The sequence below is a fragment of the Setaria viridis genome, chromosome 2 (genome assembly GCF_005286985.2).
Source record: "Setaria viridis chromosome 2, Setaria_viridis_v4.0, whole genome shotgun sequence".
Lineage (NCBI taxonomy): Eukaryota > Viridiplantae > Streptophyta > Magnoliopsida > Poales > Poaceae > Setaria > Setaria viridis.
The window spans coordinates 30,182,539-30,196,298 of NC_048264.2; the positions used below are offsets into that span (position 1 = coordinate 30,182,539).

Genomic DNA, 13,760 nt, shown 5'->3' on the forward strand with positions numbered 1-13,760 from the left:
GGCCATCGCTGTGCAGAATATACTTCATTAGGATGCCTATGGATGCGGACTTTGTGTAGAGCTCCTTGCCGATGACGACGTAGTTTGCACTCCGTCGAGCTAATTTTTCGTGTTCGATCTTGTCCTCTAGCACCATCTGATCGGTGATCAAGGTTATAAATGGGCCGCATCGGTCTTCTTCTGCCTCAATCATCATGACATTAGCAGCAGCTAGGTTGGTCAAAGCCGGTGCGCCAGCATCGTTCTACTCTGGGTCCAGAATCTTGATGGAAGGCTTCCGGAGATCTTGTACAAAGACGCCGGCTGGAACCTGTGCACGCTTGGAACCAAGCTTGGACAGGATGTCGGCGGCGATGTTGTGGTCCTTGGGGACATGGTGGAACTCAAGACCATCGAAGTGGGCCTCAAGTTTACAGATTTTAGCGCAGTAAGTGTCCATGGATTCCTTGGTGCGGTCCCTGGTCTTGTTGACTTGCTCGATGACGACCTTGGAGTCATCGTACGCAAGGATGCTCTTGATCCCGAGGGAGACAGTGATGCGGAGGCTGTGGATGAGAGCTTCATACTTGGCGCCGTTGTTGGTGTCCTTGTAGTGGATCTGGAGCACGTACTTGAGCTGCTCGCCTTTGAGGGATATGAAGAGGACCCTTGCGCTGGCTCCTTCAAGGTTGAGGGCGTCGTCGAAGTACATAGTCCAATGTTCCAGCCTTTCCAGGGAGGGCGGCTTCTGGATCTCTGTCCACTCGGCCACGAAGTTAGCCAGGATCTGTGACTTGATCGTATGACACAGGTAGAAATCGAGATCGAATTCGCCAAGCTCCACGGACCACTTGACAACTCGGTCGTTGACATCCCTGCTGTGGAGGATTTTGCCGATGGGGTATGAGGATACCACTCGGATGTTGTGCGCCTGGAAGTAATTGCACAGCTTTCTTGACGAGATCAACACTACATAGAGCAATTTCTGAACCTGTGTGTAGCGGATCTTGGAGTCGCTGAGGACCTCGCTAATGTAGTAGACCGGTCGCTGCACCATGTGGGCATGGCTGGGCTCTTCACGTTCCACAACTAGCACGGTGCTGACAATGTACGTCGTTGCAGAGATATAGAGGTAAAGCGTTTCTTGGTCAGTCGGAGCCGTCATGATGGGGGAGTGGTGAGGAAAGTTTTGAGCTCTTCGAGTGTCTTGCTGGCCTCGTCATCACACTCGAACTTGTCTGCCTTTTTGAGTAGCTTGAAGAAGGGCAGACCCTTTTCTTCGAGTTTGCTGATGAAGTGGCTAAGGGCCACCATCATGCCAGTAAGCTTCATGACGTCTTTCTTGTTGGATGGTTTTACCATTTTTTTATTGCATCCACCTTGACGGGGCTAGCCTCGATGCCGCACTAGCTGACCATGAAGCCCAAGAGCTTTCCAAACGGGACACCGAAGACACACTTGCCCGGGTTGAGTTTCCAGCAATAGGCCCCGAGGCTGTTGAAGGTCTCCGCGAGGTCGGCTATGAAGCTTTCTTCATCCTTGGTCTTGACAACCACATTGTCGACGTAGGCTTCGATGTTCCTCTGTAGTTGTGTTGCGAGGCAACCCTGGATTGCCTTCTGGTAGGTGGCACCGGTATTTTTTCAACCTGAAGGTCAAGGTGTTGTGGCAGTAGATGACAAAGGGCGTTATGAATGTTGTCTTGTCTTGGTCAGCAGGATCAAGGGTAATCTATGACTTGGTCGATGCGTGGAAGCGGGAAGGGGTCCTTAGGCAGTGCTTGTTGAGATCGGTGTAATCGATACACATTCTCCATTCACCGGTTTTCTTTTTTATAAGGACTGGATTCGTCAACCAGTCGGGATGCTTACATTCACGAATGAACCCGGCGTCTAAGAGCTTATTTAATTCTACCCTAATGGCCTCCTTGTGATCTTGGGTGAAGCGGCGAAGCTTTTGCTTGACCAGCCACGCAATCTTGCTCAAGTCCAAGGAGTGCTCAGCCAGCTCCCGCGGGACATCAGGCATATCAGATGGCTTCCACACGAATATATCTGAGTTCTCCCGGAGGAAATTGGTGAGCACGAGTTCCAATTTGTAACACCCAGTGTTATTAAAAGCCTAAGAAGGTAATTTAGAGGTTAATGATGAATTTGGATGCAATGGAGGTATTATGGACCAAAGTTAAATTTGACCAAAGATTCAAATTCAAGATTTAAAAATTCAAAGGACTCCCACAACCAAGTGGGTGACAACTTGAGAAATGGAATCTTTAATCTATGGTTAACCATTACAGAAGTTCTTGGCCCAAGAAACATGAATTTAAATTCCCAATTAGAACTCAAAGAGGGGAACAAGTTGCTATCGAGCTATCTACCGAGAACTGAATAGCAGAGCACCCGGGGTGTTAAAAAAACACTCAAGAATGGCTAAGAACAGGATATGACAAATATTTGGGGGTTAAATGAGCTTTTATGGCCAAAGTCAACTTTTGGTCAAAGTTTAGCCAAAAATGCCAAACAAGAGCTTCAAATTCAGAAAAAGTTGACAAATGCATGAATTTGGACCTTATGGACATTTGGAACTTAAAGAGTCCATTTGAGAAGCAAATGGACCTTAAATTGGCCAAAAATTAGAAATGGAGGATGTTACTGTTCACTAACTGGATATAGGCATAAATGCCATTGAAAAACAGTACTAAATGGAATGAACTTTGATTCAGGAGATTTTGGAGAAATGCTATATGAGCCTTTAGTTTTATGGGCAAAATGGAACTTTCATGTCAAGCTTAGCATGATCTCCAAGTTTGGCATGAAACAAATGGCATTTGAAGTGTTAAATGGAAATTCAAAGTTAAATGGAGGATTTTGGTACTGTTCTGTCGAGATTGAAGCCATTCAGTGCAATTTCAATTCAGTAAAAAGCAAGAATTGGCAGCTAGATTCAGGACCAACTTTCGAAGGGAAAAGGAGGGATTTGGCTTTTGACATGAATAAGAGAAATGTAGAGAAATAGGTTCTCTACAACTTCTATAAAGGAAGTTTTGAGAGTTTAAGTGAAAAAAATGGAGTAAACACAATCTGAACCTTCAGCTTAGAAAAATTTACAGTTCTGTCAATACTGGAGGATGAACAGTAACAGTTGGTTTTGGAAGCAAATTTCGAACCCTTAGATTCAAAATCAGCAGAAACTCCAAATGTATCAAAGGTAGTCACAAACATTTCCTACAACTTTGTTTAAGGGCTCTAAGCAAGCCTCTGTTGAATTTTAGCCACGAAAATTGACCTAAAGATAATCTGTCAAAGGCTTAGCTGTTGAAAGGGGGAAAAGTAGCAGTCAGGTTCAGAAGGAAATTCCCCTCGATTGGTTGGAAATCTGAAGGAGGTGTAATAAGATGAATTGAAATTCAGAAAATTTCCTACAACTTTCATAAAGGGATTTTTGAAAGAGCAGTTTGTATTTTTGTCGTAATTAGCCATTGAAGTTTCTGACAGCAAGGTTCAAAAGGAGAAAATTTAATTAAGTTGAAGTTCAATGTCTAGAAAACTTCAGAGATGTTTTTCATGAGGAAGGAGCGAAATTTAGCCAAAAGTGCAAATCTATGAAAGGTAGAACTTAGGATTTCCTCCAACTTTGATAAAGGGAGTTTTGGATGTGTTGTTGGCCAAAGAAAGCAAAGAATTCAAATTTCTTTGGAGGCTCAAAGTTAGAACTTCATGCTGTCCTCAAGAACAGTGTTGTTTAGCAATCTTTGGTGCAAGTTTTTGAAAAATCTAGTGTGTAAGAGATGGGTTATTATGTGCAAAATGGAACCTTTGTTGTATGTTGAACCAAGATCAGTGGAAGTTGGGCAAGATAAAGTGAGTTTGGGTAGTTAAAATCGAACCCAAAGTGGAGCAAATGGCTATTTTTGACACCTGACGAAACTGAATCGTGCGATTCAGTAAACAGCTCAATTTTAGCCAACATTGGAGCTCAAAATTCACGGTCTTAGAATGTTCTTTTCGACTTGGTGTAAATCTATCAAATGAAGGGTATATGATCCTCTACAAGTTTGTTTGAAGGAAGTTTGAAAATTTCAATTGAATTTTGGTCGCTATTTCAATCTAAACTTTTCGGCTGTAAAGGAAAGAAAAAAAAAGGCAGGGGAGGGACGGATGGCACAGTAGCGCTGCCACGCAGCTGCCTGCCTGCCTGTTGCCGGCGCCACCGCCTTGTGTCGCCTGATGCCACGCAGCTCCTCATGTGTCGTGTTGTGCTCGACCTGATCCTTTGCAACCGCCTCCCTGGCCTTTAAATCAGCTGCCGCCGCTGCCCTTTTTCCTTTCTTTTCTCGGTCAAGAACAAGGCACAGCAGAACAGCCGCCGCCGGTCGATTCCGGAGCTCCGCCGCCTCTCCCTTCGTTTCCTCTCATCCATAGCTCCACCACCGTCCCATCTTCACTCCCGGCCCCTCAGTTCCGCAGCTCCGCGCCGGCGAGCTCGTCCCCGCCGTTCTTCCCATCCGCCGGCCGCCATAGCCACCTCTCCAGTGAGCCCCCTTGCGCTACCCCTCTCCACCCGGGTTCTTAGCTCTGGGCGCCTATGTGGGTCCTACCAAAGCTCAAGAGCCAGTCCTTGACCGGAGAGCTCTCACCGCCGTCGCCGTCGAGAGCCCCTGCGCAGCCCATCTTCTTGAACCAAAACAACACCAGGGGGTGCGCGTGGCCCTAGGGAGTGTAGCGTCCCAGTCCCCACCGCCGGGGACCTCGCCGCCAGCGAGCTAGCGCCGTTACCCGCCGGGAAAGCCGCGGTCAAGGTCGGCCCTCTGTTTTTGACCGAGCGGGCCCACGTGTCTGAGTCTGTGGGTAGGGCATGGGTGAGTGAGAAAGTTTTTCAGGGGGGTGGGGATAAAGATAGGTTTTCAGTTTGGAGATAATAGTTTAAATTCGTGTTTTCACTATTTAATTAACCAGAAATTGTAGAATTGTCCAAAATTAGTGAAACCAATTTTATTAGGAATGTTTTATCTTCCTTTATGCATTAAAAATTCTTACACCCTAGGAAAGGGTAATAAAAATTAGGTATTTATTTAGTACCTTTAGTTAAGGTATTTAAATAAATACTTAGTCTTTATAAAATATATAAAATATTGAATAATGTTTTATTATTCGCAAATTCTTAGTAATCCATAGGAATTAGGTTTTGGAGATTAGAATTTATTTATAATGTTTTTCTAAATAAAAGAAAAGGCTTAAGGTAGGTTAGTAAAGAAATTAAAAATTGTGGGTTAATCTTTATGGGTAGTTTAGTGTTGGCTTGCAACTTTATCATGAAGATAGCAACTTTATCATGAAGATAGGTTGTATAGTCACTTATCGGCTTCCAACTTTATCATGAAGGAAAGTTGTATAGTCATGTGTTCAAAAGTTTGCATCTCTAACTCCTGCATGTACTAAATCGTAGACGTCAAAGCTCCTGAAGTGGGCACGAATTCATCTGAAGATTATCAGAGTCCGAGAAGTGTTGAAGTCCTTCTTTTACTAAAGGGGTTTTCCAAAGGACTAACATTTGTTGATCCCAGGCAAGCTCCGGTGCATTTAAACCCATCTACTTTCAGAAATTACTATTCATGAGTCCAATTAATGGTTATTTCTTTATATGTGCATTAGGTCTAGGAGTTGATTGAAAACTTACTTTTATGCACAATCCAACCTTGTTATTAAGGACATCTTTGCCATCTGTTCAACTAAATAGTAACTATCCTATGCTTAGCAATGCTTAGATACATATGAGTAACTTTGGTTACTCAACACTAAGGCTAAGATGGTCATACATGTTAATCAAGGAAATGGCCTGAGATTTTGGAAATGCGGACAGAAGCTAAAGATGGTAGTTCTATTTGCTAAGTTAATGTGGTTAAGGACCGCTCATTGTCTGAACCTTTGATCAAGTGATTTTACCTGGTTGCTTACTGGGTATGAGACCAGCAAAGCTCGGTAGGTTAGTTAGCTCTTTGATTGGGAATATTTCGTACATGTGCTTGACGTGCTGGAGAATGGCAGGGGCGTAGCCTGAAACTCACATGGAGACTAGGCCAGACGTGGGGTTCCATGTGGGGGTGCATCCCTAGGTTTGGGTAGTCATATTCCCAATCTATGGGTACGACTAATCGAAAGGTTGTTGTGTACAACCCATACAGTTGTACATGGCTGGTGGTCGTGTATCTCCTGCAAGATGTAAATCGGTTCGGATCGCCGCAATTCTCGGTTATGAATGCACTTTGATCATGGTTAAGCATCGTAGTGTAATCATGTTGAATATAATGTTTTTCCTGGAATTAATATGCTGTATGACTTAGTCCCACTGAGTGCTCAAAATGTTTTATTCATCTAGACGGGTTAGGTAAAAACCAAACTAAAATAAAATAACAAAACCAAGGTTTCACTAATAGTAAGCTTTTTGCAAAATGTGAGTCAGCCAGTACACCAAACAGCTATCATTCAGTAAAAGAGAATCTATCTATATTGGTTAGTCGGGTCAGACTTGCTGAGTATTTTGTACTCAGGGGATCCTTTGTTGCTGTTTTCAGAAACCCAGCAGGAACCCACCGAGGAGGAAGCTCTGAAGAACTAGGGTATCTCATGAGTCTCATGATACCCCAGAATAAAATTTAGATGTTTAATTACTTGCCCCAGACTGGTTTATGTTTGAAACTCTTAGAAATGGTTTAACTTGCACTACTAAGTTTCTTTCAATCTATGGTTTGTAGTAAATCGTACCTTTACTATGTATGTAAAAATGTAATATTTGTTGGTGCTATCCCACCGTGGAAGCGATCCTGATGTATGGCTATGGCACACACCATGGAGGTTTTCAAGGAGTTCTGTGAATAGAACCCTTGATGGACTACCGGACTTACACTGTTTTAAGTGCATTTTGAATAATGGCTGTTCTGACGACGATTAGGCACACTTAAGTCAGTTTAACTTGGGCGATTCCACCACACAATTTCTTGGAGAGGTCAGAAACTATGAGGGTCGTCTTCATCTGGTCTTCTAGGCCGAGGCAGATCTTCTTGACCTTGGGATTGGGCTGCAGCGCGGTGGGCATCAGTTCCATCTCTAGGATCGCGAGCTAGTCCTTGTCCACCTTTTGGGCCTCAGCGACCATGGCGGTGGCCTTGGCCGAGTACTCCAGGGCTTCAGCAAGCTGCACTGCCTCCATGTCGCACTTGTACGAAGCCTCGATGTCGCCGTAGACGGAGAGAACACCGTTTGGAGCCGGCATCTTGAGGGCGAGGTAGGTGTGATGCGGGATTGCCATAAACCTCGCCAGCATGGGCCTGCCAAGGATGGCATGGTAGGAAGTCTTGAAGTTGACCACCTCAAATGTGAGGTACTCCGTGCGGTAGTTGGCTTGTGTGCCAAAGGTGATTGACAAAACAACTCGGCCAATCGAATATGATCATTTGTCAGGACGATGCCGTAGAAGGGTTCTTCATAGGGCTGAAGCCGCTCAAAATTGAAGTCCATGAGCTTCAAGGTCTCTGTGAAGATGATGTTGAGGCCGCTGCCGCCGTCGATCAGCACCTTGGGGAGTAGGGCTCGGTCTATGGTCGGGCAGACCACCAGCGGGTAGGACCCAGGATCTGGAATGTGTACCCAATGATCTTCCCTGGAGAAGGTTATGGGCTGCTCTGACCAGCGCAGATACTGGACTGGATGTATGGAGACAAAGTGCGCCTCTCGCTAGCAAAGCTTCTGCTTGCAGTTGCTGCAGAAAGAGTTGGGGCCGCCCATGATGATGTTGACCTGTCGTTCTGGTCGCTGGAACTCTCCATTCTGGTCGGCATCGGGGCGGTGGGTGTCTGGGTGTGGCTGGTTGCGGCACTCCTCTCGGTGTTGGTCGTTGCGGTCATCACGTCGGCGGTTATCACAGTCATCGCAACGGCGATCGTCGCGTTCTTCAAGGTTGTGGTCATTTCGATAGCAGTCATCGCGGCGACAGTCATCGTGGTCGTTGCGGTTGTCACAACGGTGGTAGTCGCAAAGGTTGTCGTCCCGACGGTGGTCGTTGCAGTGGGGTCACTTGTACTCCACCGGGGCGCCAAGCTCTTTCTTGAGGACTGCGCAGTTCCGAAGATTATGACGTGCATTCTTATGGTAAGGGCATAGAGTGTTGAAGGTATCGTCGAACTCTTTCCTTAGGAAGGTGGTCGGCCTGGCAACGTCGCCTTCAGCAGTGAGGACCTCAGGGGCCCTTTTCCGAAGTCGAGACTCCGGTCGAGCTTGGTGTTCGTCATGGGTCGGCTGTTTGTAGTCGTCGTTCAAGCAATGCTTGCCACCCTAGAACTATACTGTCGCCGCCTCCTCTATGTCTGCCTGGGTGTTGACAACCTCCATCATCTACCCAACCGTCTTGGGGGCAGCCTCGTACAACTTGCAGAACATGGTGCGGTTCATCAGGTTGGAGCAAAAGTACATGATGATGTCGTTGTCTTCGACGCTAGCCAGCCTATTACGATTCTCGAAGAAGCAGTTGGCGTAGTCTCGAATAGTTTTGGTTTTCCACTGACAGATTTGGCTGAGTTTTAGCGAGCTAACCCCAGCTATTGATGCTGTCTAGTGGGAGATTCTCCAGCCACAGGAGCGGAGCGAGACCCATCACCACCGGGAAGTAGGCGGCCATTTGGTCGTAGGTGCCATGGGCGGCTTTCACCGCGGTACTGTACATCTTGAGCCAGATGGTAGGGTCGGAGCAACCGTCGTACTTTTCATTGATAGCCGGCTTGAATGATGTAGGCCAATCAACAGCCCTGAGGCGTGGGGTGAAGGAGGCGAAACTGTTGATCGCCGTGTCGTCGTCGTCCTTGAGGTTGTACACAACGGGTAAAGCCCTAGGGCGTTTGCCGTTGTCACGCCTAGGTGGGGCATAGGCATCTTCAGGGGCATTGTACATGCGATCGTAGTTGGCACATCGACGCATCTCATCTTCCTAGCGGCAGCAGTCCTCGTGTTCTACATCGCGGTTGAGTCCAGCAGCGCCATAGTCACGGTCGTACTTGGCGCGGCAGCGGAGCTTGGCCTCTTCCCGCTCTTGGTGACAGTTGTTGAGGTTGGGCCAGAGGTCGCGGCGATCGCGCAACGCTTCACAGAGGTCACATTGCTGGCCATGTCTGCCACGATCGTCGCCATCGCCTCTACTGTCGTGGTCCTCGCCGTCGCCTCTCCTGCCATGGCGGTGGTTGTCGTGGTTGTCAGGTTGACGGTCGTTGTTGCCGGGTGTGTTGGTGGGTTGCTCCACCTCTTCTTCCCGGACAGGCTCCAGCCGACCTCCTGCACGGTGGTCGCCTCGGTGGTGGCCGGATCTGCTATGCCCGTTTCGACTCCGAGAGTGCCGGGTAACTGTTTACTGGGAGTGTGCGGACCGGCTGTGGGCCCACTCTTCGATCTGAGCGTTGGCGGCGTGGATACGCACCCGGATCCACTACATTTTCTCTAAGTCTGAAAGGTTTTCCAGGTCGGCGAAAGTAGCCCCCAGGTTGGCCTAGGGTGTGGTGAAGACATTGTGGCCAGCTTGCTCGAGGTCGGCTTGTAGATTGCAGGCGCGCGCAAAGCGCCTGCGCCTGCCCCCGGCACCATCCTGGTCGGCGTTGCCACCGTCGTCCCGTGGTGGTCGACGCTGATCGTCTGCTGCCTCCGCGATAGCAGCAGGTTGTTGCTCTTGTTGGTGTCGTGCTGCATGGTCCTGGTTCCTGGCGTTGCGACCTACTTCCTTAGAAGAGGTTTCGCCATCCCTAGGTGGCTCGTCAGCGAAGACCACGAAGGCTTCGCGATCTGGCGTGGAGGAATTGCTCTCATCGTCGCTTCCATAGGGATTCGGCGTTAGGACAATACGGGGGACTTGGAACTCGCCACAGTCTGGAAATTGAGCGGGTGCGGGTGGGTCTCCAGATTGGATCTGGAAGGACTGAGCGAGTTTGGCGGAATACACGGAAGCCGAGTTCTGTAGACCAAAGGGGATGTGGGAGGGACCCTTCGTCGACCTTGTTGAGCGTAGCGCCACCTTAGAGAGATCAATGCACTCAGCAATTGTGTTGCTGATGCGATTTAGCCCCGCGATCAGGTCGGAGGGCGTGGGTGGGTGGGTCGCTGCAAGGATGAGTAAAACCCTCTCGGATAGAGAGATCGCCGACCTACTGGGCAAGCGGCGTGATGATTCTTGGATGGAGAACTTGCTCCGCCGGAGTAGATCCGACGGATGCTGGGCTGGCGGCCGGCGCCAAGTCGACGGAAGGTGCGGTGGAGTCGGAGTCCACCGGCATGCTCCCTAAGCGGAGCTAGATCGTGTTGGCGAGGTATTCCTTCATGCTCTCAGGGAAGAAAATACCAGGGCGGGATGCCATCGAGCTCGCTGGGAAGGATCTCACAATCACCCCTACCTAGCGCACCAACTGTCAGATTTATAAGGTCGGCGGTCCATCGGGGGTTACCCAAGTGGTTGATTTGTAGGTGAGGGCAATTGCAAAATCAAGAACTCGAAGGTGATCGTGAGAACTCAAAGGACACGAGGATTTTAGACAGATTCAGGCCTCCGGAGAGTAATACCCTACGTCGTGTATGCTTGGTGGCTTGTATTGCTTGAGAAATTCGATGGCCTCGGGAGGCTCTCTTGGCCGCCTTATATAGGCTGACAACCTAGGGTTACAGTCGGTTTGAATCTAATCTACTCGGTCTTTACATGTAAGGTGATATGAGTCAGATTACAATATGTATCCCACAATATCCGGGCTGATTTGAATCGTCCGGCCTCCTTATCTTGTGCTCCAAGTATTTTCATATCCTTAGCCCGCACACCATGGTCGGGCAGGCCCACTTATCAGGTCCAGCCAGTATCCTGGTCGTTGAGGATCCATAGGATATCCATATCCTTCGGATAACTAGAATTATTTTTCCATTGATTTTTGCATATTGGACAGCGAGATTTAGCAGCTCGTCTAACGCTATGTACTACCAACTAGCCGTCTGGTGTCGGTAAAATATTAGACAAGAATGTTCATGACGACGCGCTTTGAGACTACCTTCTCTCTGATCCATTAAAAGAGTAAAATGAATGGATGATCATCGTAATTGTCAGCTTGTTTCAATTTGATCACCGTACTGAGAAAAGGGTAAATCATGACCATCGAGGTTGCTCAACTCTGTCAATATGGTTATTGACTCTCTGGCAATACGTATTCGGATGATGTGGCATCCAGCGTGTCCAGACCAAGACATGTACATTTATAAATTGCTCCCTCTGATTTGATTTATTTATAGGCCGTGGTTTGTTCTTCTTCCTCCTGATGCTGCCTCTCTGCACCTCATGTCCGATGATGCATGTGGTGAAGGCCCTGCTGCGGCAGCAGGCGGAGGTGCCGGCAACTTTTTCCCCAACTCCAAAATCGGCAATAATCAGCTTATCATCCTCCCACCTTCCTCCTCCCTCGAATCGGTAGCCACAAATCCAAGCAGACCAAAGCAGGCCGGCCGTCTCCTCCCTTGTTGTTGTTCTTCTTCACTGAAGGTGCACCGACATCCCCACGGATAGGAAAACGAGCAGGGAGCCCATGGCTACCTTCGGGCTCTCCTCCCACGGCAGCGGCCGCCCCCGTCCCTTCCACACTGGCTTTCTTCTCGGCTACTCTACAATCTGCTTGGCTTTAGGCCAGCATAGGCGCTATCGCCATGAATAGCTTGCCCTCCAATGGAAGCTTATAGATGGAATCGAGAGAATTAAGAGAGGAGGGTGGTAAAGGAAAAATCACAAATGGAAAGGTATATATGATTTGTCCACACTAGAGTATATAAGTCATTACTAAAAAAACCAAGACGACAAGTATAATGACCATACATGCATTGCTCCCACGAAAACTCGGGGACCTCACCAAGTCAGAACTCAGAAGTCAACAACTACAGGGAAGGATGGGCCGAGGTTTTGGACAGACTGAACAGGCCGGAACATGTTGTATTAAAACGGCTCAGCCCATGATGGATAAAATCGTACATCCCCGGGCCCGCATCCCGCGCCCAGGCCTAGTCCACAGCAACGCGGAGAATAGCGCAGCCGGCCGCCGAACGCCGCCGACCTCCGCCACGAAGCAGCCGAGCAGGGGGTGGCAACTTGCGGGCGACGGTGGCGGTGAGGCTTTGCATGGCAGCCGGTGGAGGAACGGAGGGGGATCTCTCGGCAAGCAAGCGACCGCGGGCACACATCCTCCATTCGTCCATCGGCCGCGGGAGGTGATGGGAGCTCCTCATGCTTGTCGGCGCCCATGAGAATATGAGATTGTTTTCCCAATGGACGAGGCCACTCGCAAGGGAAATCTGTCGGTTTCGTTTCTATTGTTTTATGAGATTTTACTGCGCGTGCCCTCGTCCATTGGTGGTAGGTATGCTTGTTTCCCTGTTGGTATTATGCTAGTTAAGAATTAACCATCAGGCAGTTTGGCCATTCCTTAGATTACAGGAATGGTATGGCTGCTTGATGTAAATGTGATGTCTGACTAGACTAAATATGCAATTAGCTTACTGTTTGGTTCCTGGTGTTCTGACTGACAAGTAGTGACTCATCAGGTTACACTTGCGATTAGATTAATGCTAGGTTGCTGCTCAGCTTGTGTGTGTACTGACGAAATGCAGGGATGTACATATCCACAGACATATACTTGCCACGGGAAAATAATGGGAGAATGGAGGCATGAAAATTTGGATTAGGCCTGGTGTCTCGCGATATGCAAAATCCAGGACTTGGTTGGACTTACTGAACCAAGCTTGTGAATTATGGGGATATTTCTCTCTTGCTGGCATGTAATGTACCATTGTTCTGGAACTATCATCTGCATGCTTTTGGGCCTGGTTGTTTGACGGCCCATTTCTTACCCCCGAAACCGTTGTCTCCCCCACCCCCCCAGGCCCCCAGCCAGCTTGCCCGCCGCCCCTAGCTCTGCCTCCAGCTCGCCGCCCCTAGCTCTGCTCGGCCTCCAGCTCTCCGGCGCCCCCAGCTTCGCAGCGGACCACGCGCCCGCTTCCCCTATCTCCGGCGCGGCCTTCTCCGGGCAGCAAGGCTGCAACCGCCGCTGCCATCGCCACCACTCTCAGATGTCGCCGCCGCAGTCACCCCCACTTCCTTATGCCCTCCCCCTCCCGTCCCATTGCCCGCCTCCTACACCCACGCCGGCTGTCAATCTCCCCCCGAGATCACCTCCTCCGCTTCGCCTCCCTCGCGAAGGAGCTCTCCGAACAGCCCCCGCCCCCGCCCCCGCCTCTTCCGTCACGGCCGCGGTCGCCACACCCGTACGAATACAACCGCCTCATGTCCGCGCACGCCACATCCGGCGGCCGATACGGCCCAGGCGCAGGCGCCGGCGCCGAGCGCGCCCTCCACCTGCTCGACGAAATGCGGAGCCTCCTCGGGCGCCGCCCCGACACCGCCTGCTTCACCACGGCCGCCGCGGCGCTCTCGTCGGCGTCCCAACCTGGCGCCGCGCTCGCCGTGCTCAAAGCCATGGCCGCGGACGGCGTTGCACCCGACGCCACCGCGTGCACGGTTCTCGTCGGGGTGTACGCCTGCCGCCTCCGGCGACGCAGCCTACGAAGTTGTGGGGTGGATGGCAGCGAACGGCATGGCCCCAGACGTGGTCACCTACTCGACGCTGATCTCTGGGCTGTGCAGCGCCGGCCGGGTGGCTGAGGCGCTGGGCGTGCTTGACTTGATGCTGGAGGAAGGTTGCCAACCCAATGCTCACACGTACACTCCCA

At 49.7% G+C, this 13,760-nt stretch overlaps 1 protein-coding gene across 1 annotated transcript; it reads right to left on the bottom strand.

The window, feature by feature from the left end:
- Positions 1-244: 244 nt before the first annotated feature.
- On the bottom strand, positions 245-1,036 carry LOC140221907 (uncharacterized). Its single transcript, XM_072291858.1, has 2 exons — positions 647-1,036; positions 245-598 (listed from the first exon to the last, which is right to left on the bottom strand). Exons 1-2 carry the CDS (start codon positions 1,034-1,036, stop codon positions 245-247), a joined length of 744 nt encoding a protein of 247 aa, XP_072147959.1.
- Between the last annotated feature and the right edge of the window lie 12,724 nt (positions 1,037-13,760).